Source organism: Bombus pyrosoma, linkage group LG2 (assembly GCF_014825855.1).
Source record: "Bombus pyrosoma isolate SC7728 linkage group LG2, ASM1482585v1, whole genome shotgun sequence".
NCBI classification, from domain to species: domain Eukaryota; kingdom Metazoa; phylum Arthropoda; class Insecta; order Hymenoptera; family Apidae; genus Bombus; species Bombus pyrosoma.
In genome coordinates, this window is record NC_057771.1 from 13526048 (window position 1) to 13551093 (window position 25046).

General features: G+C 31.3%; 4 protein-coding genes, 1 long non-coding RNA gene and 1 other non-coding gene across 10 annotated transcripts; 4 read left to right on the forward strand and 2 right to left on the reverse strand.

The window, feature by feature from the left end:
- Window positions 1-8308: 8308 nt before the first annotated feature.
- On the forward strand, window positions 8309-14054 carry LOC122577756 (epoxide hydrolase 4-like). Of its 2 annotated transcripts, XM_043749300.1 has the most exons (7): window positions 8309-8342; window positions 11630-11751; window positions 12234-12358; window positions 12440-12715; window positions 12801-12958; window positions 13038-13292; window positions 13354-14054. In XM_043749300.1, the coding sequence occupies exons 1-7, from the start codon at window positions 8315-8317 to the stop codon at window positions 13530-13532; spliced, it is 1143 nt and encodes a 380-aa protein (XP_043605235.1). In that variant the 5' UTR covers window positions 8309-8314; the 3' UTR covers window positions 13533-14054. The 2 variants fall into 2 exon arrangements, with proteins under 2 accessions (XP_043605235.1, XP_043605234.1); XM_043749299.1 differs by lacking the exon at window positions 8309-8342 and having other exon boundaries at window positions 11251-11751.
- LOC122577757 lies at window positions 8354-9990 on the forward strand. Its single transcript, XR_006320415.1, has 3 exons — window positions 8354-9373; window positions 9472-9654; window positions 9767-9990. It is a non-coding gene; the product is annotated as an uncharacterized LOC122577757 (long non-coding RNA).
- Window positions 8600-8681, forward strand: Trnal-aag. Its single transcript has one exon. It is a non-coding gene; the product is annotated as a tRNA-Leu (tRNA).
- A 154-nt stretch (window positions 14055-14208) lies between the features above and the next one.
- LOC122572535 (organic cation transporter protein-like) lies at window positions 14209-18579 on the reverse strand. 2 transcript variants are annotated; one of them, XM_043737609.1, is made up of 9 exons: window positions 18263-18579; window positions 16160-16443; window positions 15981-16084; window positions 15757-15911; window positions 15506-15674; window positions 15064-15389; window positions 14689-14993; window positions 14462-14598; window positions 14209-14348 (listed from the first exon to the last, which is right to left on the reverse strand). In XM_043737609.1, the coding sequence occupies exons 1-9, from the start codon at window positions 18282-18284 to the stop codon at window positions 14318-14320; spliced, it is 1533 nt and encodes a 510-aa protein (XP_043593544.1). In that variant the 5' UTR covers window positions 18285-18579; the 3' UTR covers window positions 14209-14317. The 2 variants fall into 2 exon arrangements, with proteins under 2 accessions (XP_043593544.1, XP_043593535.1); XM_043737600.1 differs by having other exon boundaries at window positions 16160-16458.
- Window positions 18580-18711: 132 nt separating this feature from the next.
- LOC122572523 (WD repeat and HMG-box DNA-binding protein 1) lies at window positions 18712-23013 on the reverse strand. 3 transcript variants are annotated; one of them, XM_043737568.1, is made up of 14 exons: window positions 22887-23013; window positions 22614-22812; window positions 22245-22359; window positions 22000-22151; window positions 21818-21926; window positions 21506-21748; window positions 21218-21433; window positions 20858-21142; window positions 20556-20772; window positions 20258-20482; window positions 19968-20188; window positions 19666-19908; window positions 19200-19572; window positions 18712-19114 (listed from the first exon to the last, which is right to left on the reverse strand). In XM_043737568.1, exons 2-14 carry the CDS (start codon window positions 22688-22690, stop codon window positions 18759-18761), a joined length of 2832 nt encoding a protein of 943 aa, XP_043593503.1. In that variant the 5' UTR covers window positions 22691-22812; window positions 22887-23013; the 3' UTR covers window positions 18712-18758. The 3 variants fall into 3 exon arrangements, with proteins under 3 accessions (XP_043593503.1, XP_043593513.1, XP_043593523.1); XM_043737578.1 differs by having other exon boundaries at window positions 22614-22829; window positions 22914-22929; XM_043737588.1 differs by having other exon boundaries at window positions 22245-22472; window positions 22614-22943.
- Window positions 23014-23074: 61 nt separating this feature from the next.
- Window positions 23075-24692, forward strand: LOC122572580 (mitochondrial import receptor subunit TOM20 homolog). The gene is made up of 4 exons (XM_043737693.1): window positions 23075-23295; window positions 23613-23704; window positions 23786-23959; window positions 24032-24692. The coding sequence occupies exons 1-4, from the start codon at window positions 23169-23171 to the stop codon at window positions 24074-24076; spliced, it is 438 nt and encodes a 145-aa protein (XP_043593628.1). The 5' UTR covers window positions 23075-23168; the 3' UTR covers window positions 24077-24692.
- Window positions 24693-25046: the final 354 nt, after the last annotated feature.

Genomic DNA, 25046 nt, shown 5'->3' on the forward strand with positions numbered 1-25046 from the left:
TGAACCTGTAACTGAAATAATATTGATATATCGTATAAGAAGTATCAGTAGCTAAGATTTGACAGTTGTACGAGTGAACATTCATAAGAAATTTCTTTTTATTTCTACGATTACAAAATATTTTATTATTTATCGTATATTAGTTATCTGTTTATGGGAAAAAGGAAGTATCTCATTGGTTACATTGCAATCGATCAGATACTTTCTTTGTCCCATTCACAGCAACATATTTAGTAAAGATATCACTGTTTGTAATATTAATACTGTTCTTTACGCTTAATGATATCAAACGACCTTGCTGGGAACATTTTCTTCCCTCGTCTCTTCTTGCATCGTTCTTATCCCATCTTCGGATGTCCGTGTAGCGTAGAATCTCTTGTAAAAAGTGCAAAACCCTTGCTACAAATATAGGAACTCATTCCTACCAATGTTATCCCGTGCTACCAATATTTCCTTCAGTTGAAGATGTATCAAACGAGATAACCGCGAGCAATCAGCCTGAGCTGCGACGACGAGTGTCACGATCGTATCTCTTGACGATTTACATTTAGATAAAAAATCTATCAAAGTTTTACGAGATCAGGAAAATGCACATTCCGCGACATTTCCTCAATCTCCCGAGAACCGATGGCATCGCTCGATCGGCTCGATCGTGGCAAGGATCCGCCAGAGGATGTTCCGCCGCGCCGGTCGGCGAGTTTTCCGCGGAAATGAAATAAAAATGAGGACGAAATGCTCTCTTCCGAACAGGTAATTCCCGATATTTCACTCTCTCTCCCTCCTGCCTACCTACACAAGCTTCGTCGCGGTCGGCCCCATCGCGTCATTCCTCTATTCCTCCACCGTAGGCAACAACAACGGTTGTCCCCCATCAACCTACCAACCGTACCACCCCCTCGATGCTTTTCGCGCTTGCTCGCCCGTCGCTGCCGGATTGCTTTTTGTTTCGCGCTTTGTGCCTCGTCCTTTGTTTCCGCGAGTCGCCGCGAGGAAATGACAAACAAATGAGCGCCGCACTCTATAACGTCTACGCTCGTCGCCATGGCGATGGGACGCGGCCGATCGGCATTTTTAACTCGAGAGACGCCACCGTGAAACGCTTCGAACACCATCGACGAGGTTCGTGATTGGAAAATTTATTTCTTCGAGAAAAGTTGTTAGAAAGAAATGTCCAGCACCTACGTCGATGAATTCTAATTACTGTGAACTGTTTCTTCACCGATGGATTTAAATAAATAGACTTGTGTCGTATATATTTAGCGTTCTTCTATTTAGTTACATTTCGAAAAGATCGTTTCGTTCAATTTACATATGTAGGTATGTATGTAAGTTGGAACCCCGATGAGTCAGCCGTCTCTGACGGAGGCGTGAATGTTTGAATGGAATGGTCCTTCGTTCGGAGAACAACTTCTTGGGAAGCTTTACGTAAATTAGAAGAATCAATATACGTGTATACGTAAGTAACAGATACTCAAGGAAGGAAATACGAAATGAATATTTAATTACTATGGTATATGAATATAATAATTCTTCGATCAAAGTTGAATGATAATGGAGATTCTTATTGAAAAATCATTATGATTGATGATCGATATACGATGCCTTCGTATCGAAAGCAAAATGGTGAACAGGACAAAGCTACCCGCGCAACGATAATGCTTCTATTGCAAATCTAGCGCAACCGTAGGGGGAATTGCTTCAACCATGGGGGTGGCTCCGTGTGTGCCATTCAAAGTCGACGAGTAGATGAGCCATGAATTTTTCTCTCGGTGGTCTCTGTAACTATCGATTGTGTTTCAAAGTCGATTGTGTATCCATTATGTTGGCAACCGAGAGAGGAAGAAAGCGAGAGAAAGTAGAAGAGCCGGGTGCTCGAGAAGCAGAAACTGGATGGGGGAGAGAAAGGAGAGAGAGAGAGAGAGAGAGAAAGGAAGAACCCCAAAGTACGGAACGTCCAATTGACTCCGCCATATTGAGTTTGGTTCTATGGGCTCTCGAGTATACAGGGCTCTTGGAATCGAGACACGTTATACGATGGTCCGCTCGTAGAAGGAGCTTCTAGGCTAACTTCGTTATGGGGTTTCTACGTGACCAAAATCCGGCTGGATATGGAACTAGCGTACGATACGCGCTACAAAAATGTACATTGCCAGAAGTATCGGATAATGTATTCCTTAACTTCGCTTCTTTTTGAAGATAAACAAGAGAGAAACATATAAATGAAAGGGACATATGCTTGCTATCTCAAAGTTATCGCTTTTAATATGTTACACTGGGTTACATTAAATTACACAGAACACACATAATACGCACAAAGATATAAAATATTCAAAGAACGCGTTATAATTTTTAGTGGATGAAACAAATCTCTGCTTAGATCCCATTTCTTTGGTCGTAATCATAAAAACACGAATTTGCAAGAAAGCATATTTTTAAAACATTACTAAACATCCACAGTTTAGTAATAAAATGTATCTACGATGTAGCATTATTAGAATTTGACCGAATAAAGGTATACGTCAATGAATGCGTATTGTAAGCAAACCTTTTTTAAGAACCGCAGCATCTGATCAAGATTACCGTATACCGCAACTATCGTATACCAAAGACGTATCGCCACGAATTTACCACCGGAAACTTAGGAGAATCCCGGAGGGACCATTGTGACACCCTGTTCGCGATATGTATCAAATTATCCTTATAATAGAAAATGGCGGCAACGTTACACCTACCAGGTGTTGTGCTAGGCGCCAAAGAACGGTCCACGCTGTAAGAACACAATGAATTATAATGCACTCCGTGTCGCGCACAATAATATCTTCACAATGCCGTTTCTGGCTACAAAAGGTGTTGCTTTAATGGGAATCTGGTTACACCGAAACCTTTTAACCAACGTCGCTGCTTTTCCCGCGCGTGTAAACAGTCACACCGACCACTGATCGAATCTTTTCCCCTGGAAAACACATTTTTCCTAGTTAGGTCGAGAATATGATATTCGATGCTACAGGGTAAAACGACGGTTTTCGATATTTCTGTATCGTCTTTATCTGCGCCGATTTCGAAATATGCTCCAGCTACTTGAAATGGAATAGGATTACACAAGAAAAATCTAAGATAGGTCGTTCCTTGGGGATCTCGTAAGAATATGAAAAACACGATTCGTATTTCAACGTCGGTTACGAAGAATGTGGATTGTAATTGATCGTTACGAATAAATGACGGTTTCCGATTATTCTGAACAATTTTTACCAGCAATTATTCATCCTCGAGTCTAAACGCGCATCAGCCAAGTACTTAAGCTTGCTACGATCTTCGAATTTTTACATTTCAATCGTTTTAAACAAACACGAAGGATTTTTAATATTTTAATGTGTTTAAACACAGAATTTTGTTGAAACTGTATACGTTTTTTTAACGTTAGAAGCATATAATTTGATCAAAGATGACTGAAAGAACGTAGCAGAGTTAGAGTAAGTAGAATAGAATTACGCGAAAAAAATCTGGGATAGCTCCTTTTTAAAAAATCTCGTGAAAGTTTGACAAACACGATCCATGTTTTTACCTGGCTACCAAAAATGAAGGTTGTAATTGTAGGTAAAAAAAACTTGATTTGGCTTGACACCAGAGATGCAAATTGTAATTGTAGATAAAAGAACTCGGCCTGGCTACGAAAAATACAGATTGTAATTATAGGTAAAAGGAGGAAATTCGGATTGAAACAGAAGCTACGCGTTAGTTTGGCGATACATTTTTCTTTCCGTCGGATGAGCGCTTGTGCTATTGGATAACTACGGGCGTGAAACATTAACGAGTTCTCGTCTCTCTTCGCCAGTTTAATTACGAAAATTCGTTTCGTTTCTCCGATCAATTAACTTAATGCTTCTCAAACGTGAAATCTACCGTATTATTACAAAGTGGCGTGCAGTTCGTTGCACGAGGAAGAAAGGGACAAGTCAGTCCGAGAAAGATAAAAGAGTGACCGTTGTAGTAATGTTCGTTGGTTTGTGTGAACTTGCACTTTAAGGAAGCACAGTGAAGCACAAATCAAAATGCAGTCGCTACCGGAAGAGTACTCGAGCAGTTGAAGAGCCCTTCGCTATTACTGTGGAGGACTTCGCAGTGCTTGACGAATCACTCACTAATTGCGTTCGTGACATGGCCCAGAACTAACAAATGGTTTCTTCGCCTGGAAAGTGTCGATTATTTTTTCCTTTTTTTTTGCAATCTCTTTCACCGTATTTTTCCAGCCGTATACACATCCGTGAATTGCACGCGGGTGTTGCGAGACTTTGTGAAAAAAAAGCGGAAAATGCAAAAAATTGAGTGAACGGTTAAATATTATTAATCGTACGAAATCTGTTAATACAGAGAGGAGAAAAGTTGGTGCTTTGGAATTCGATTTTGGAAGTAAAATTACGTTACTTTTCGATTGAAACGCCCGCTAGACTGGCTTACTATTATTCTCTCTATTGTCCTAATGGGGGATAATCATAAGATTCTCCTTGAGAGTCTCATTACGAATCAAGGACCCCTTAATGGCTCCTATGAAACTCATTGGCCATTTAACGGCGAGGACGCGCCGATAAACGCTGAAAGATTGACGAGCTCGAGTGCGAATTTTCTCGTCAATCATTCTCTTCTCCTTTGCGACATTTTCTACTCGCAAACTCGCAAATTACGCGAAAAGATTATAATTACGAATCCAGAAGCTGGTTTAATCCGTGGTCTCTTCTGTTTTACGAATAATCGTAGGAAAGGAGCAACTGTAACATTTAGGAAAAGAACGTATTAAATGCATCACGAAATATAGATAAATAATAAATGTGTATAGAAGATAATAGAAATAAAATTAAAGATATACGTATTAGAGTTAGGCATGTACACGAAGATGAGATACATCGCTCACGCTATGCTCACAACTGTATCGTATTTTCATTATCATCAAATTGGACACGTAGTACAGCCACGAATTTTAACAATGGTAGCCTCACCATACTTGCCTACGTACGCCCGACACCCTTTATACGTTCCCCTTGCGGAAACGCGACGTCTCCATGGTTACAACATTGAAACCCCGCTAGGGGATGACAAAATGGAGAGGCGCAATACTCGGTCTGACAAAAGCGAAGTAGAATCGAAGAAGTTCTTCGGCTACGTGTAACTTGTACCTGAAAAGTCGAAATCTATATAGAAGCAAATAAGCAAACTCGCAAAGTTTCGCGCTAATGCATCCGCCCGATGATTAAAATTCTTTTAAACGAATTCGAAAAAGGAAAACATCTCTTGGTACAGGTAGAAATGGTCAATACCTTCACGAAAGTATCGACGATAATTATTAACAGTCTAATGTGCCCAATAGATTAAACCATAAGTAATAGTTCAGCGACTACGATAGAACTTTGCTCGCGTGAACACCATTTATATAAATGAAATTTTAATTAGCGAACTGCCGATTCAATCCACTTACTTGAACGTAACTTTCTATTATATGAATTTCAGTTAATATGAACAGATATGAAGATAAATGGAATTCTATATATATTTCAAATTTATAAAATTACAAATATATCGTACGAAGGTATATTCTAATGATCGTTGTATAACTTACTAAACTCTATAGAAATTAAATGCGATGTATATTTTACTAGCGCAACCAGTTTCTTTTCGCGACAAAGGGAAACAGAACTACGATCGCGTCATGTCCACGCGATTTGCGTTAACGTCGTTCAATAATAGCGCCCGCATTGACGCTATCTGTCATCGGAGACCATTCAACCCATGCGTACCCACGACAGAACATCGCATTTGACGATGTTCAACCTGAAAAAGAAACCCGAAGATCGTATCTTCGCGGTTGCTGCTGAATGGCAGACTATCTTTTTGTAATCTAAGTCCGATAGACTTGCAATGATTCCAATACGACACTTAATCTGATTACGTACGATATACGATATGAAGAGAAATAGAGTTTGAGAATAGAATAAGTGAATGCATAAATAACATCGAAGTGTCGATAAATTTTACATAATGCTACAATTTAATAGAGCGACACATTCGTATCTAATAATACGCGACAATTTATCAATATACGGCCCTAAATCAACTTACAACTTGCAACCTTGGGAGATCCTCAGGTAATGTATAATAATATCGTCGATATTTCAAGGTTCTCAACATCATTGTATAATATTGAATATAGACAATATCGTATTAACAATACATATTGATTCTTGTAGTTGAGAGCATTAAAATATATAGCCTGAGGGGATATCACTCTTGCGTTTCACTCAAAGTCAGACTATAATCGAACACTGCTGTATGTATACACTGCTAACTATATTTACTGATTGTAGAATTTTTCTCTCTTGTTACGTGGATTAATAAAGTTTAGTAGGATAAGGTAAGATAAGGTAAAGTAAAGTAAAGTAAACAAAAGGTAAGATCTATAAACAAAAGAGGATCATCGAGTAAAATGGCGACCTGATACACAAGCGTCTAATCCCGGATGAGACGACGGATGTGACGGTGGCAGCAAAGGATGACGGTGACGAAGGTGGTAGCGGGAGGCGACGCAGACGCATCTCTCGGATTACGTCTTAACAAGCTCCACGACGTTCATTTGTCTTATCCGCTCTCGCTAATGCGACAGCAGCTGTTGAAATGATTAATTCACCACGAGGATGTTCCTACGCCTTATTCAGACCCGTACACGCGGTCGGGCTTGCGCTACCACTGCTACACTCCGACTTTCCATTATGATTTCCATCTCGATTAATCAACTGACTTATCGTTACTATAAATACCATCGAATGTTTAATTAAACATCGTTCACGATGACAGTCGTTTGATATGAACGTGTTACACGTATTATATTTAGAATAGAGATAAAAGTAACATCGTATACGTGTTCTTTGGGCGAAGAACGGTTCAAATTATAAAATGTCCTTTTGATTTAGATCGGTTAGAAAAATATATTTATAAATTTGTATATTACATCTAAAATCTACAAGATGAAAATATGATACGTATCATCGGAGTAATACTTACGGTATTTTATCGCCCGGTGGTTCCTCAACTCGGTTTCAAACGATCATTTCATTGCTTTACTTTTTGTGATATACTGGTTCACGAAAGTGTTCGAACACCTGTAAACAGCTCTTATGAATACATCTGCCTTGTTATGTGTGCCGGATTAGCACTAAATAATAGATAGCAACGCATATAATCATGACAATCATGTCTCGTTACAGTGCTAATGAAATTTCATAATATATCATATAACATGGATGTAGTATGTAATACAATATGGCCATAAAAGTTTTCTATTGGTAAGTATACAAATATCTTTATGACTGACGCTTTTATTATTGAGCTAGTGTACGTCAAAATATTTGTAGACCCTTGATGCTTTTTATCTTTCAAGTAGCTAAAGCTATATTACAAAGCTACTTATTATGAAATAACATCAGTGTTTCAAATAGATGGAAGGAGAACGAAAATGGCACAATTATAAAACTTCAGTTGTTTCCAGTTTTGAAATGGTAAGAAGAGCATTATATACATAAAGAAACCTTATTACAACTGTTTATACTTTGTCAAAACAACGTTCGATCGTTGCGATCTGACTGGATTAACTTTCAATTTCCATAACTTATCTGTTGCGAAGGAAGACGGGGGATCGGTTATTGTTACCGATCGATGACTAATCCGCTCTGGAATCGTTAGTATTCGCTACGTAAAGGCGCTAACTGACTCGATTATGGTTCGGGGCCCGCGAGAACAAAGGACCACCAACGTGACAATTGAGCTTCATCGCGCTGATATAAAGTTACAGATGTGAAGGGAGAAAATGAGAGGCGAATATTAAGTCGGCATACAAAATGGCCGTCGCGAAGTGTGGAAAAAAATAGGGATGCGTTAGCTCCTCTCGCTTCTGTGTACCACATGCTGGTTCACAGAATGCAATGCGCGTGGGGGACGAAAGACGTGACGCGCATGCGTCAACTACACGGATCGAAAGCTCCGCCCGGTGACTGCCTTTGTTTAATCCACGGTACCTACGCCCACGACATGTGGCCAACAAACTACGAATTTGTCTCTCGACGGGATCCTAATCTTGGATTGCAATACGCCACAGATGCTAAAAAGCATGACGTGAGTGGGAATTCGATGGCGCGAAATATGCCAGTAAGCTCAGGATATTTTCTGTCGTGCTAACCTCAATTAAGGTTAGATAATAATGTTTTATTTACACGTTGTACAGGCGTTTATGAATGTGTTGTTGTTCTTTTTTCAATAATAAAGAATATATATAATGATGAGAATGTACATTAAACGAAAAGGTAATAAGAAGTTGTAATTACAGAGATTAGTAAATATGTAATAATTAAGTATATATCGCGAATTTATAAGCTAGATTGAAACGAAGCATAAGGTTTTGGAAGACTCAAACATAAATTTAGATAAATTTACACTCGTATTATTTTACTTTTAATAAATATGGAAATATATGAAAAATGTTGTACATATTAACTGCTTATAGCTATTTAATTGTATAAGTTGCGTGAAAGTATGAATTGTAAAAAATTGTTCGGCATGTGGTAGCGTGGCCGAGCGGTCTAAGGCGCTGGTTTAAGGCACCAGTCTCATCTGGGGCGTGGGTTCGAATCCCACCGCTGCCAAATTTTTTTATATATCAGTAATGTAAAACATTTTTTAATTGCCAATAGAAAATATACATATTATAAAATTAACGTAATTGAAATGAAAATAGAATAATAATCATAGTAGTTAATTGACTCATTCTAAGCAGATATGTTAGAAATAACATTAGTATTAATAGTGAAAGTATTAGAATAATTGTATATTTCTTATACAATTAATGTAGAATTACTATGTACATATATAAATAAAATAATAGAGATGATAATAGGGCTCAAAGTAATAGAAATAATAATAAAGGTTCTACTTTACCAATATATGCATAGATATTATCTAGTATCAATAAGGAAGGAATCTGTAATAGCATTTACAGAAATGCTAAATTACAGACAGATATACAGTCATTGACCAAGAATAGGATTCTCATGTAATGTAAAAATATGTCACACGACCCGAGTGCTATGTAGCTGCTCATGCCATTTTACTGTCACATGCGACATTATCGATTTAGATAAAATAACAGCGCTATTGGAACAGCAGGAATTACAATTAAATTAATAATCGATATAATTACAATAGAGAAGAAATTTTCCCTCTAATTACAATCGGAATCGATCTATGTTTTACATAAATCATTCAGTTTCACCTCAAATTCTTCACCTTGTGAGTCAGTATTCCATCCAATGTACAAATCACTGGAGGAGATTTTAATGTAATTCATTTTTCATTCAATTTTGTAGTTCATAGAAATTAAGTATTGTATTATTAATTCTGAAGAACAATACCATTTTTATTTTCCGTCCGCTGCAGACTGCAGCAATGTTTCGTCATTACCCGAAGGCATAACTAGCAGAAAGGAAGTGTAAATGCAGATCAATCCGTGCAGATCAATCAAAACATTGCTCATGTCGGAAATATGAAACTCCCTGTAAACGGAAATGTCCGTGCACCCTGGAAATCTGCAGCAGACACAATGCACAAACGTGTAACCTGGTAATTGAAACGAAAATATATAATGAAATGACAAAAGAAAATATTTTAATTTGTCATTTATTATCACATAGAATTATTCTATGATCTAATATTGTTTTGTAATTAATTTCAGCTGAATCCTGATATTTTATAAAAAAAAATATGAATCTGAAAAAAAACTAAAGTAATTTAAATTATATTTTTATAACTTCATCTGTATAATTATATGTTACCAAAATCTTATTTTTTGTGTTCAAATAAGATGGTAATGTCAATTTCTACACTTTATGATCAAAATATTTTATAAATTAACTCTAAAAAATTTTTTTAATTGTTATAATAAATAAAGAAATAATAAAAAATAAAGAAAATTTTTATTTACATAAATTTTATATTATGACCAATGAGGAACAATCTGAAGAGTCCCAAAAAGTCCATTTTTATAAAAAAAAAAGTAATTCTGTAACTACTAACAGTGTGTTCAAAATCAGTTGAAATTGATTTCAGAGTAGCTATGAAAAATTTAGCAGAAGGTCTTTTAAATTAGCATAAAAGATAGTAGAAGCAACCAAAGGCAAAGGTTGATGAAGTAAAATAGATGGAAATGGGAAACACAAGTATTTGCTGATTTTATGTTCTGTGCTATTTTTGTGTAGAAATAAGCAAGGGACTTTGTTTGCTCAGATGCAAACTCTGTACAAAAAACTTCAAGTTATATTTGATTAAATTAAATGAGATGGTAAGTATTGATATTGAAATATAAATTTCATTTTACAGAAATTGTTATTGTAAAAAAATGGTCTAAGATATAAAATATGAAAGTGAGTTATAACATTTATATACTATATATCTATTTATAATTTACAGTCATTTATATAATATACATATTATTTTTGTAAAGAAATGAGCATTCTATTCTTAGTCAATGGCTCATCTAAATCATTTCTATTTTCCAATTTATTCAAAAGTGAAATAAATGTTTCCATACAGATATTTTGTCACTATGAAACATGTATCTAAAACTTTATTTATCTTAGATAAGGAAAAGTATAACAGTCGAATATTAAAAAGATATAAACCACTTCTGATCCTACTAATTCTAAACAATACATACATATGTACATATATTAGTTAATATTAGCTATCTTGTGAGATATATGATTAATTTCTTTGGATATACTTTTGTTTTAACAAAATCAATATAAAGATGTTCATAGATTTCATTATGTATTATGAAAGAAAATGAAATCAATGAAAGTAAACCAAATATGTACATATGTATTTAAAATCAGACTTAAAATAATTGTTTGACCGAAAAAATTTTAATAAATAATATTTTAGAGAAATATATTTAATATTATAAGATAATTTTGTACAATCGCGTATTTTATATTGTATTACTGTAATATCCGACAAAACATCAAAGTGCGAACTCATAGCTTTTCGTAAATATGTCACGTAAGCATTTTTAGAAGATATAATTTCTAGGAACATTTGATTGTAGGCTTTAGTAATATTCATTTTGACGTTGAACACAGATCCGATAAGGAGCTATACTTCGCTTCTCATGATGACCTCTACTCTCATCTATATGGAGATGAAAACTTTAGTCAGTAATACATTGTCAACTTCGCTGAAAGCGCGGAATTTTATGTATGACTAACGTCATAAACAATATCGATTTATATCTTTAGATTAAACTTAAGAATTATTTGATTATCTTTTTCGGTTTGACTAGCACAACACGTATATTTCGAAACGTACATTTGTACGTAAATATGTATACGCACATATATACAAAAATTTAAAAGTCAAATCTGTTTAGTGCATAATTGGAACAAAATTAACACGTATAAATTAAAAAAAATTTTCTACATATATTATTAATCATTATTATTAATAATCATGATTACAAATGATAAAATTGTTTATCTATCAGTTTTGGAGATAGTTAAATTACATTTTCTCTCTTTTGTGTATGGCTTGTATTTAATAGTGAAAAGATTTCCTAAGTGGGTCTGGGATCCTAAGAAGTTTTTTATGATGCAACAGCGAGATAAACCTCCACCTTGTCTTGTGGACGGTAATTTAGGAACTCATTCTTACGTAAAAATCAAAGTAAGTATGTATATAATTATAAAATCTGTTATAATTTATTAGGGTAAGTACATAACGTAAAATCGAATTTCGATTGTAAGCCTTCAAAAAATGTATTATGGTCGACCTCTGATAACTCTTGGCAACTTAATAGTCTGATGCACATCCGATTTTGATTGATAGATACGATTATAATACATATATTTTTAGCGGATGTCGAAAACAGCTGTGTCAATTTCTTTTAGAACACAATCCAATTTATCTCGTATCAATCTTTTTCTCATCGCTGTTTGTTTTTATTTATCATTAATTTTTTATTGCTCACATCTATACATGAAAACTTAAAACTTCTTCTTGTCAAACAAAATGCATCTATTTCTAATTTAATAATACTAAAATATCTTTAAATAGTAATAACTGATTGAATGATAAAATAATAGAAAGATAAGAAACAATAGAAACAAGAATTTATTCTAAGAGGAAAATTTTCATTTCTTTTACAGGGGGTAAAATTCCATTATGTAGAAGCTGGAAATAAAAATGATCCACTTATATTACTTTTACATGGATTTCCTGATTGTTGGTTATCTTGGAGAAAACAAATACCATGTCTTACTCAACATTATAGGTTTAAAATTCATTCTTTTTAATATTTTAATAAAATCATGAGACTGCTTTTTTTATATTAATTATATCTTTATTTATCCAGAATAATAGCAATAGATTTGAAGGGGTTTGGAGATAGTGATAAACCAGCAGCTAAAAGTTGTTACAAAATACAAGTTTTAATTGAGGAATTGAAACAATTTATTTTAACTCTTGGAGTAAAGCAATGCAGTATAATCGGTCATGATTTAGGAGGACTTTTAGGATGGTATATGGTAGCCCTATATGGGGACATGATTCATAAATTTGTTGCAATTTCATGCCCACATCCTAATTTGTATTGGAATGGGAGACCTGGAGATTCTATTTTTGATTTAAAGTAAATCTATTATATCTATAAGTTTTCTAACATATTTTATTTCTAAAATATATATGTTCATTTATTTATTTACGTTAATGTTTAGATGGATACATTTCAGTAGATTACCATTTTTGCCTGAAATTGATGCTCTCAAAGAAGACTTATCAATAATAAATGATGCATTTCAACATCTTCAACTAAATAATGCAAACAATGAGAAGGATTATGTAGAAGCATATAAATATGCATTTAGTAGGAAAGGTAAATAAATTCAAAAGAATTTAAATAATGCCTGTTATGTATATATAAAAGATGATAAAATTAAAATGATTAATTACAGAGGACTGGACAGGTGCTATCAATTATTACAGAAACCTTCCTTTAATAAGACTTAATACAGATACTTGTGATCAAATTTCTACTCGAACCTTGCTTATAATTGGAAATATGGATCCAATTGTAACAATAGAAAGTGTTGTACAAAGTTCTGAATATGTTGAGAAATTTAATGTGAAAGTAATCTCTGAAGCTCAACATTTTCCACACCAACAAAAACCGGATATAGTAAATGAAGCAATCTTGAAGTTTTTTATGGGTAAGTAATTTTATAAACTTTTACAAATACTATATTATACAATAAATAAATTGTGTTCTAGGTGCGATAAATCATATAGAAAAACCATCATCTAAAAACATTATGTCTTCATGGTTTGGATCTCTTGGTAATACTGTCAAGTATGGTAACCATATGTTTGATGCTGTCCATAAAAAGACTAGTGGAGTAGTTAGTGCTTTACCCAGTAAAGTATTTTATTTAGGTCAAACTACAAATTGAATTATATTTTTATCTATATTAAAATATAGGGCTTACCAAAGCCTGAATTTTTCTACTTTCTCTATTTAAGTTTTAGGCTTTCAGAGCAACAGAAAATATCTAGTTACTTTTCATCACAAAACAGAAAAGACTACAAAATATGTTGCCATATATATATAATAATTAAATGTTTTTATAGCTTAACTATAGCGTATATATATACTATAGTTTAATTACTACAGAACAACTCAAATGAACCTCCTTATCTTAATGACAGTCTGTATCAACAAATGTAAAAAAGGCTGATTTATTTTAATATGTTTTGTCTAATATTATTTACATTTTATAAACGAGATAGTTTTAAGTAAAAAATATTATCACTTTTTTAATAAACATGTATACATCTATTTTTCATTTAATAACGCAAATATATATATATACATAAATTTTAAATATAGTATTAGATAACATGAAAAATCTGCTTTTTCATAAAGTAAGTGTATAGTATAAAGCTAATATAAAAAGATATATTCAGACATTCACATTACATTAAATACTATATTAATAATTGTTAAAATTATTTTTGATAAAATATTTATATATTTACTAAAATAATTTAATAAAATGTAAAGAATAAATTAAATTTTTAATTATAAAGCATTATATATTTATTATAATAAAAAAAAAGTATATATATACAGTTACAGTTTTTAATATAAAATTTGTAAATTTATTGTTTTAAGAGGCAGGATCTGTTTCATTATTTTATTGTGGGCTTCCCTCTTATTGTTAATTTTAAATAAATATTATTTTGTTGCACCTTTTTTAGTCTGTTTTCTGTAATAATGATCGAAATTTATAATAAGCTATTTAAAAATAAAGAAATTAATACATATTATTTAAAATCATTTTACTTTATACCAGAGAATTTCTTCTCTGTATATACTTACTTCCCAAAATTTTCACCATCTTCAATAGTTTCTGGTAATTCACAGTTCATTGTTTCTGGTAGTAGGAAACATAATAAAGCACCAAGTAATGGTCCAGTTCCAAATATTAATGGTGGTAACCACGGTGCAACTTTTCCCTAAATATACATACAATTCAATATAAAGTTATTTTACTACAGTCGTAAAATACATATGGATTAAGCATATAATATGAAAAAAAATATTACCATTGTTGCAATATATGGAGCAATCATACTCCCAACCCTTGCACAAACACTTCCTAAACCAACACCAACATTTCTAATTACAGTTGGAAATACCTCACTGCTATACAGATATATTGTTGGAAAACTAAGTGACATTCCTGCAAGACCTAATGTAGCCAAAAGTACTGTGAAATTTGAATTTGATATCACAGCTAGTAATAGCAAACTTGCAGCAGATAGAAGATTTCCACTTATTAGAATTCTTAAACGTGATACACGTGATATTAAGAATAAAACTACTATAGTTCCAGGCAATTCAACAGCAGCTGAAAATATTATATCAAATTTTAAATTATGTATCTTTGTTAAATGAAAATAGGTATTATATAGACTTACCTGATACAGCAACATTTACAAAAATGTTACCATCAATATAACCCATATATTGTGCTAATCCAAAAAAGCAAGTACCACACACAAACCAATTAAGACATACACAAATAGTTTTTAATCTTAAATTGGGAGTTCTAAACAAGTGTGTTATATTATATTTTTCTTTGCTTTGCTTATGACGAAGTCCAATATTACTTTCATATGTTTCAATTGCTATTTTAACATTTTCTATTGGTATTTTATTTCTGCCAGCTGCTTTGACTAGAATTTGTTCTGCTTTCGATAGCTTGCCAACAGCAAGTAACCACCTTGGTGATTCAGGTATAATCCTACAATGTATAAAAATATGTTTAAACTCTACTCCAACTTAATGACACAGAAATGTTTAATATTAATAATGTTCCTAAATTAATATTGTTAGTGTTCAATGATTAATATTACGTACCAATAATATGATAATAAGAAAAGGGATGGTATGGAAACTGCCATTTGAAAACCATCCCACGTATGTGTTAAATATGAAATTAAAGGATTCATTAGGTGACCCAGTAAGAATGGCACATGGAAAAGGACTGACATAATTGAACGCCATTCTACTCCTACAATCTCCATAACTATAATTTATTACATATTAAATTATATTCTTTCATAAATCTATATATTATGTTACTTATATAATTTATCAATTATACTTACGTAAAACAAAACTAACAAGCATAGTACCACCTGTAGCTACAGCAGAAATAAATTTAAATATCACAAATAATTCAAACCATGGAACAAATGCACTTATAAATCCAGTTAATGATTGTAGTCCTATGGCAATCATCAAAGGCTTTTTTCTACCAATTCTGAAAAAGGAACAAAGATTATTTTTATTATTTATGCTTTTTATTACATCGTAATAATATTTAGCATACCGATCGGCCATTATACTGAATACTAAGTTACCAATAAGAACTCCAAACATTATACAAGATTGTACAAAATTTGCTAATTGTTCTCTATCACAGACCAAGTCCCACTGAAAATAATTATGTGCAGTAATTTGTAAACTCATTTCTTGGAAGTAGGATAATAAATTGAAAGTTCAATTTACTTGAGTTATTATACTCTCTTTAAATGTGCGCCTATCATATTTAAAACTTGTACACTTCTCCATTGTACCATTCCCTACATCTACATAACATTTCATTATTGTAGATACATTAGTGGTTGAGATTGGAGCAGCACATGTAAAATTAGTTGGAGGTGCAAGAAATACAATGGAAAGTTGATGCCAAGCAACCGGAAATTTTACAAGAGACAATGCCACAGCAATAACAATGTGCCATGGGCCCATCACACCCATAGCATTTTGTATAACATCTAATGGTGCATGTTCTGAAACAGAGCATTCTTAATTATCAATTATTACATGTAAATAATTCTACATCTTAGTACATAATACCACAATAATAAAATTGAAATTACAATGATGACAATTAAATTAGATTGAAATAAAAGAAACACTACTATCATACATATGTAAGTGTATACGTATAATTCAAATTATAATTGCCGCCAATCATTTCTACATTATCGACGGATGGAAAATATTAATACTTTTGCGTTATATACAATGTCTGTGGTAAAACTAGAATTTATTTTTAACTCGCGTATATATATATATATATATTTATTAATTTTTACTACGAAACTCAATAATATTAATGAAAAACTGATATCATTAATAACGTTAAAAGCGTTACTACATGTAAAAGTTATTAACAAGGTAAAACAACTTGCAAACATATTATAAAACTACAGGAAAGTTATCGTAACTTATCATTATCAAACATTATAACTGAATAATTGGAACATACAACTTTCCAAGTATAATAACGATATTTATGTGACATGTATATATTACTCAGATTATGGTACATAATTTTGAAATCCGAGAAAAATTTATCTGAGTTAATAACATATTTATCGAAGTATGTATGTATACGTGTACAGTATCTAATTATATTATAAGTAAATATTATTTTTATACAGTAATATTAAAACGTTATGATCTTTAGAAAATCATGACAGAAATATGTATATGTACATTTAAATTTCTAATACGTGAATTACGTACGCGTCTAAAATAAAATTCAAAAGGATTTGAAAAATATGTATAAATAGATAGAAGGAAAATAACAGCAAATTTTATGAATACATTTTTAAATATTTGCAATTCAAAAATTCTTTTTTAATTCTTTTTTCTAATCACATCGATTCTAATGTATTCCGAACTATGTACTATTTGTAAATTAGTCAAGTAAGTGTTTATATAAAAATAATTCGTGTCATTAAAAAATAAAATTCTATTTGTTAATAAATACGTATTTTTTCTATTTTAATACATTTCGATCAGTTTGAAAATTTAGAAATCTGTTTAATTGCATAAAGAATATATATCTAGTAATATAGGTTATTTATTAATAGATCATAGATAAAGCATTTGAAAACAAACAGAATTTTTATATTAACTGCATTCCTATAATTTATACGTTATGCTTCTAAATTTCCATACAAAAAATATTAAAATGCAGAATGCCAAAATTTAATTGAACGGTTGAAGATTAAAACTGAAATTTTCATGCAGTGATAAATGTATCATTTCTTAACAAATTTTTATCGTTTTTATTTTCTCAACAAAGAAATGTTATCTTTCGATTTCTAAATTATATTTTCTAAGGTGAAAAACATATATCTTATTTTATTTAGGTAAACAAATGACAAGTATATATTACAAAAAAGATTTTAATTTATCAAAATCTAAAACATTAAAGAATTTCGCTGTGATTTAAAAACCCATATATTTCATTATTAATTACTATTCATAAGTGGAAAGTGTAAAAGGGAAAAAGATATTCGCTTTTTGAAATTAAGTAAGTAAATCTCTATATTTCTCTATATTACGATATCAGATTATATGAATAAAACCTATGTCCAAAAATTGTTTCTTTGATTATTGATTTTTTATCTTTATAGATTCAGCATAAGTAATAAATTTCAATTATTTTTTCACGTACACATTTCGATGATGCAATTGAAGACGCGCGGATTATACCACAAAATTGAATGTATATTTAGACTCATGTTGTGTTTCAAATGTTAACAGGAATAAATGTAGTAGATGTAACCATGCTAAATATATATATTGCCTTACCTTTTATCGCCTTTTCAAGCATTGTATTTTAAAATTTCTGTCAATTTTATGTTAAAATTTTATTTCAATTTATGCAATTACTATCTACACAATACCACGCGTGTCTAAATGTTTAAAAGCCTCAACTTTTATTGAGAGGCTGAGGCAAACTGAAAGAACCTCGACTCTGTTCTTTATCTGTTTTATCGATGTAGATCACAAGCAAAGCTATCAAGTTAATAAATATCTACCTTATCGATACTTTTGATCGTTATGTTATCACCATATCTCTGTATTGTATCTAACAGTAAGTAATGATTGTAATGATTACTACAATGATTGGGGGTTAGGTTAATCTAACATTGTAGTACAAACATTAATAGATATAAATAAATAAGCTCTTTTTAAAACAGGATATTTCTAATTTGTATAACATAATAAAAAATATTGATGGAAAAAATAAATATTAATTGCATAAAATTATAAAATTGTATTTTTTTACATTTTAAATAGGCATTCATTTGTCAAATGCAAACGAACTAAGCATTTTACTTGAGGAACGTTTTGGTTCGTTATTTTGTTCATTCTCCAGACTTAATTTTCTTTTTTTCGATTCCGAGGTCTCCGAAGTATTGTTGTTTTGTGAACCTGTACTCCTTTCTTTGTATCTTGCCAAGGCAGTTTTTGTTAAATCTGCAGCACTCAACTCGGGAAATTCCTCCTGCAAACTTTTTTTATTTCTAGCGTACCAACTGATAAACGTTTCTTTCTTTGGTCCATCTTTTGCCTCTTTTGTTTTAGACTTTAAAGGTATAGGTGCTAGTGCTGTTAACTTCTGTGGTTTTTCTGGAGCTATTTCTAACCCAGCTAATCCTATTTTACATTAAAAATAAAATTTGAAAATATAATTAAACTAAGATAACTCTCCCCATTTCACCCCCCATTCTAGTAATAATACCTTTCGTCGCCGGAGAATTTCCACTTTTTAAAAAAGGATTACTTCTTCTTATTGATAATGATTCAGTCATAGATAATGGTTTAATTTCTATATCTGGCTTTTTCGTAATAGTTAATGAAGGTGTGGGCTCTTCAATATCATTATTCAGTTCTTCATCGTCACTTTTATTGATATTTTCATCATTGTTGTCATTATTTTCTATGTCCTCCTTCTTTTCTTCTACCTTTATATCAGCAATCGACTCCAATTTATTGGATAAAGCTATTCGATTTATTCTTCGTGCATATTTAATTGCCAATTCTATAACTTTTTCTGAAGCAATTTGTTCGCATAACTCTACCGCTCGGTACTCCAAATTACTTCGGCAAGCAAGCTAATTCAATAAAATTGATAAATACGTAGAAAGATAATCATCAATATACATCAATAATTTACAAATTTAAGAAACCACAAATATTAAATTTACCGCAATAAGAGACAGCACTGCTTCATTCTCTTCTGGAGGACTGGTTCCTAACTTCCATAATTTTAGTTCTTTTTCCGTTTTCTCAGTTTCAGGTTCACAAAGCGGCAGACGTAACGATACTTCTGTTATTACTGGACGAGGTGTAGTTGGCGGATAATGACTTCCTTTGCATAAAATGCAACGAGCGACACTTTGTTGTTCGTTTATCCCAATTATAAAATAATGATCTGCTTTACCCTTAGACTGTTCCAAATTTATTAATGTAATATAACGGATGTAATGTAGTGAAATATATTTCTTACTTGTTCACTCATATCACTGGCCACTTTCCATAAAGAAGACTTTTTATTATATACTCTTATAACATCATCAGCATCCATTGTTATAGGGGATCCAAGATCGGTAATTCCTAACCACATTAATTCTGATGATGATGACAAAGGAAGACATAGTGTTCGACTAATTAAATTTACTCCCCGAATTTGAATTGACAGTAAATTCATACACTGATCTCCTGACGCCCCTATTTAAATAATAAATATTTTTTAACAAGAACTTGTTAAAAAGTAAAAAGTAAGAATGATCAAAATACCTGTTCCAGTATGATAAGCAAGTACTAAATTATTTTTCAGTCCATTCATTGCTACTATAGGACCCGGCAGAGCTACAATTTCACGCTGCGTGCCTCCTACAGTAAAAATTCTTAAATGTCTCCTGGACGTTGCAAGTGCTACAAAATTATCACCAGCTGCAATACAATGTCCTTCTTCATCTTCAGGAAGATCTAATGACCATTCCTTATTTCCAGAACCCCAACCTATTTTTCATTTAATTATGTAATTACTTTTTAAATGAATCTGGTTCAAGCAATAATTATGTATAGTATTAACCTTGTAATGCTATTACAACAAGTTTGCTTCGTGTATCACTACTTGATGGACAATTTAATGCAAATGCTTCTGGTGATAAAGCAGCTATTGTGTGTCTTAAGTAATTATTGATATGCATACTACGATGTACTGCCGCATCATGAAATTCTACTTCAATACTAGATTCGTCTCCATCTTCAGATGTAAAGCATCTTACCATACCCGTATCATTCCACACCTATATATTATGAAAACTAACATTTTAATATATGTATATATATATTTGTACATATATGATGATACCATATTATAAAAAATTTTACCATAAATCGAGATAACAAATGTACTGGTGATGAACCAGGTTGAAATGGTGGTTGTAAATGAATTTCAGGTATAAAAGCATTTGCATCACGTTGTGATTTTTCAGACACTATATCAGAATGACTTTTTTGATCATCTTCAAGTTCTATTGATGCTTTAATTTTGTTTAAAGATATAACATTTTCGCCATCATCGTCATCATCTTCTGGAATATCAACATTACTATCTTCGACGTCTCCATTTGTTTCTAAAGGTAATTCATTACTTGTTGTCTTATTGGGAATTATCTACACATATAAAAATGATATATTTATTTAAAAAATTTTAAAAATAATATATATGTTTTACATATATATACTTACAACATCAATACATCCTAATTGGCCTAAAGAATCACAGAATGCAATTTCATCTGATTTATCAATATTCCAAGATAATGCAGTAATTTTAGCATTCTGTTGATGCCCAATATAGCCAATTAATTCTTTACTTTTTACGTCCCAAACAACTATTTCTCCTTGTACTGAACTAGCAGCTAATAATGTGCCACATTCGGAAAACTTACATATATTAATTTCCTTAAATGAAGATAATAATATAATAGGATACATATTATATTAAATAAAATATTTAGATAAAAGACAGCATACAGTTTTCATATTAATACATTTTAAACGGAACAATTCCTTCCAAGAAGATCTTTCAACTATAACTACATCTTTTGCACTAGGATATGCAAGGTAACTTCCATCCTTAGGATGAAATGAAGGTACATTATACATTTTAGCTGTAAAAAATGAATTACATTTGGGCACAACATTGGCCCAAATATTTGCAACACGTTTTTCTTTAATATTCCATACTCGTATTGTACCATCTGCACTTGATGATGCCTACATAAATCAAATATTATGAAAGGTATCATTACATAAAACAGAAAACACATCAAGTATATATTTTACCACAAACTCTTCTTTTGGATCCAAAGACAAACCTAGTATAGGAGCCTCATGACCTATTAGTTCTATGTTATCTGATGTATTAATATCCGTAACTTGTATTCTCATATCACTACAATGTAATATGTATTAAATATATATATTAATTAAAAATTATTAAAATGCTGTATGCATATTTTACATACCACCCTCCTGAGACTATAATATTACTATTTTTTGTTGTTGCTAATGCTGAAACAGGTGCTGAAAATCTAGTAACTATTCCTTCTTTTTCAAGATCTGGATAACTAAGAACTTGAATTGTATTATTATCATTACCAACAAATATTTTTCCATTCTGAAATCATTGAAAGATTTGCAAAAAATTATGAATATCAGTAAGTATATAAAAATAGATTTCATAATTAATATTTTCGTTTAATATTTATACCTTTGATACAACTGATATAGCTTGTTCTGAGACACAACATGCGCTTGGATCATCATCCATTAGATTTAACCAGGATCGAACATCTCCATCAGATCCACAAGTAACAAGCCCTCCCCTAAAAATGTAGATATTATCTTTCTAATTACATGATTTTTTGTCATTCTTAAAAGATTGCTTTGAATGCATTGAGCTTTCCTCTAATGTTTCTTTTTATATCACTAAAAAGTTCTAAACAAAAGAAATAGTTAAAAAATGAGCAAAAATTGCAAAAATACTTATGTAATAAGATATATTTATATTAAAAGTATTAACAAAAAATATCATAAAGTGTATGAAAAAATGTTGACTAGTATTTATATCTTTACTTACTTTTCACCAGTAAAATAACAAACATCTGTGTGTCCCTCTGGATGTGCATAACGCATAGGTTTTTTTATTAATGGCATTTTTCAATAGATTAATTAATAACTTTACATATAGTTGAATATAATATATTAATTAACTTTCTAAAATTTTTCATCAGAGAATTGTGATCCTCTACACCCGTATTTTGGCGCGCATTCTCCAACTGTACACATTGTATCCCTTTGATCAGAAATTTTACAAATGTAAATTTAAATATTATTTACATTAATCACTTACATTAACCTTACACTAATATTAATTTACTTAATTTAATTTAATATATATACAAAATAACATGCAACGGTAGAATAAAGGCTGGTGAAGATTTTCATAGGAAGTATTTATGAACCTAGGGAATTTTTTTAAGTTAATGCATCAGTCTGGAACCTATGTTGAAATGCTGCTTCCGCAGCTAAATTCTATACGTTTGATAGCAGACGCAGCCTTTTCTAGACTGGCCTATGTTCAGCAAGGAGTTTGTAAATTTCGTCATTGTAAGATATAAATTTCTCTATTAGGATGACCATGATTTCAAAGGCTGCAGTGGGTATTGCTGTTGGCATAGCTGGAATTTTTGTTGGATATTGCTTTTATTTCGATCAAAAGCGTCGTAGTGATCCAGATTTCAAAAAGAAATTGCGTGAACGTAAGTCAAGCTATTAGGTAGTTTTTCCAAACCATGTGATACATAGCTTATCCATGCTATTTATGATTCTGTATAAAAAACACTTGTAATATTTGTCAATTATTTTCATAACAAACTATTCATAAAGATAATTCATTATTTTCAGAAAATTATATTTCTTTATTTTATTAAATTTCATATCATTGTTAATATTTTAGAGTCTCTTATCAATATACTTTAAAATTTGAAAATAGTATTTCAATATATAAATTACTTGGTATATTGATATTACATATACTAGATATATAAAGCTTAATATTATTATTTCATGCTTTTAGGTAGAAAAGCAAAAAAACAAGCCCAGAGTTCTACTTCAAAAATCCAAGATTTGAAAGACCATGAAGTAGTACAAAGATTTTTCTTACAAGAGGTAATATTATATTTGTTAACTGTTTATCAAATATTAGTCAATTAGTTTCCTTTTATTATATTACCATAATATGTTTTAAAGGTCCAACTAGGAGAAGAAATGCTTACTTGTGGTGATGTAGAAGGAGGAATTGAACACTTAGGAAATGCAGTTGCAGTTTGTGGACAACCTGCACAGTTGTTACAAGTTCTTCAAAAGACACTGCCACCACAAATTTTTCACCTTTTATTACAACGATTACAACCTATTAGCCAGGTATGTAACAAAACTGATCTTTTAATAGGGGCAATGAAAGGGGAAAATTTGGTTTCTCACTTATTGTTACAGAAACTATCAACTCAAATTGCAATGGCTGAGGAAGATGTTGAGTAAAATACTATACAAATTGCGTTGAATATTCCAAAAAATAAAATCAAACCATTAGTAGAAAGTGTATGTTTTTTTTGATGGTGTAGACATTTGTGTGTCTTTAATCTGGTCAAGCTTCTTAATTATGTCTTGTTCTCCTTGACTAAACTTCCATATTCCTTAATTGTATATTATTAAGTCAAAACGTGATTACTTATATGCATTTAAATTATAAATGGAAGAAATTCTTGTATTCATTTCTAAATACAATCTCTATTTAAAAATTTTCATTAGCTATTTTTGAAATTGTGACTGCCACAATAATGAATTATAGTGTGCAGACTAAGTATGTGTTAATTAAAATGGCAGAAGATACATATATATAACACACAAACTCTAGAAAGATCTCTAGTCACACAAGATTTTCTTTATACAATATGAATATAATAAATTGTTCATATTTGTTAAATGTTTCACAATTTTAAGAGTGAGCAGAAGTGTAAAAGTAATTAAGGAGTGCATTGATCTTATTATAAAAGCTAATATAATTAGTGCTATAGAAGTTTCAGAATAATTTTATGTATTGGTTATTGTAACATGTTGAAATATTATACTCCCTTAAAAAGGAATTCATGTGAAATGTGATCCTAAATAACATGTTATTTCCTAGAAGCATTTACAAATGGCTAAAAGAATACTATTATGACTATATATTCATAATGAATATATTTTATAAAATTTGCACAAATTTATGCAAATATATATTCTACTTTGTGAATATAAAATTAATATCCTTGTAATAGATGTGTCATTATAAGCATATGTACATGACATTATTTTCAACGGTACTCACTAGCATACTAAACACTTTATAATTATTTTTTGTATAAAAAAATGTTCTATTCTTATAAAGTAAGGGCAATAAGAAAGAATCTGTTTATATCTTAGTATTTAGCAAAAACTGTTTTTCTTAAAAAACTGTATCATGCGGAAT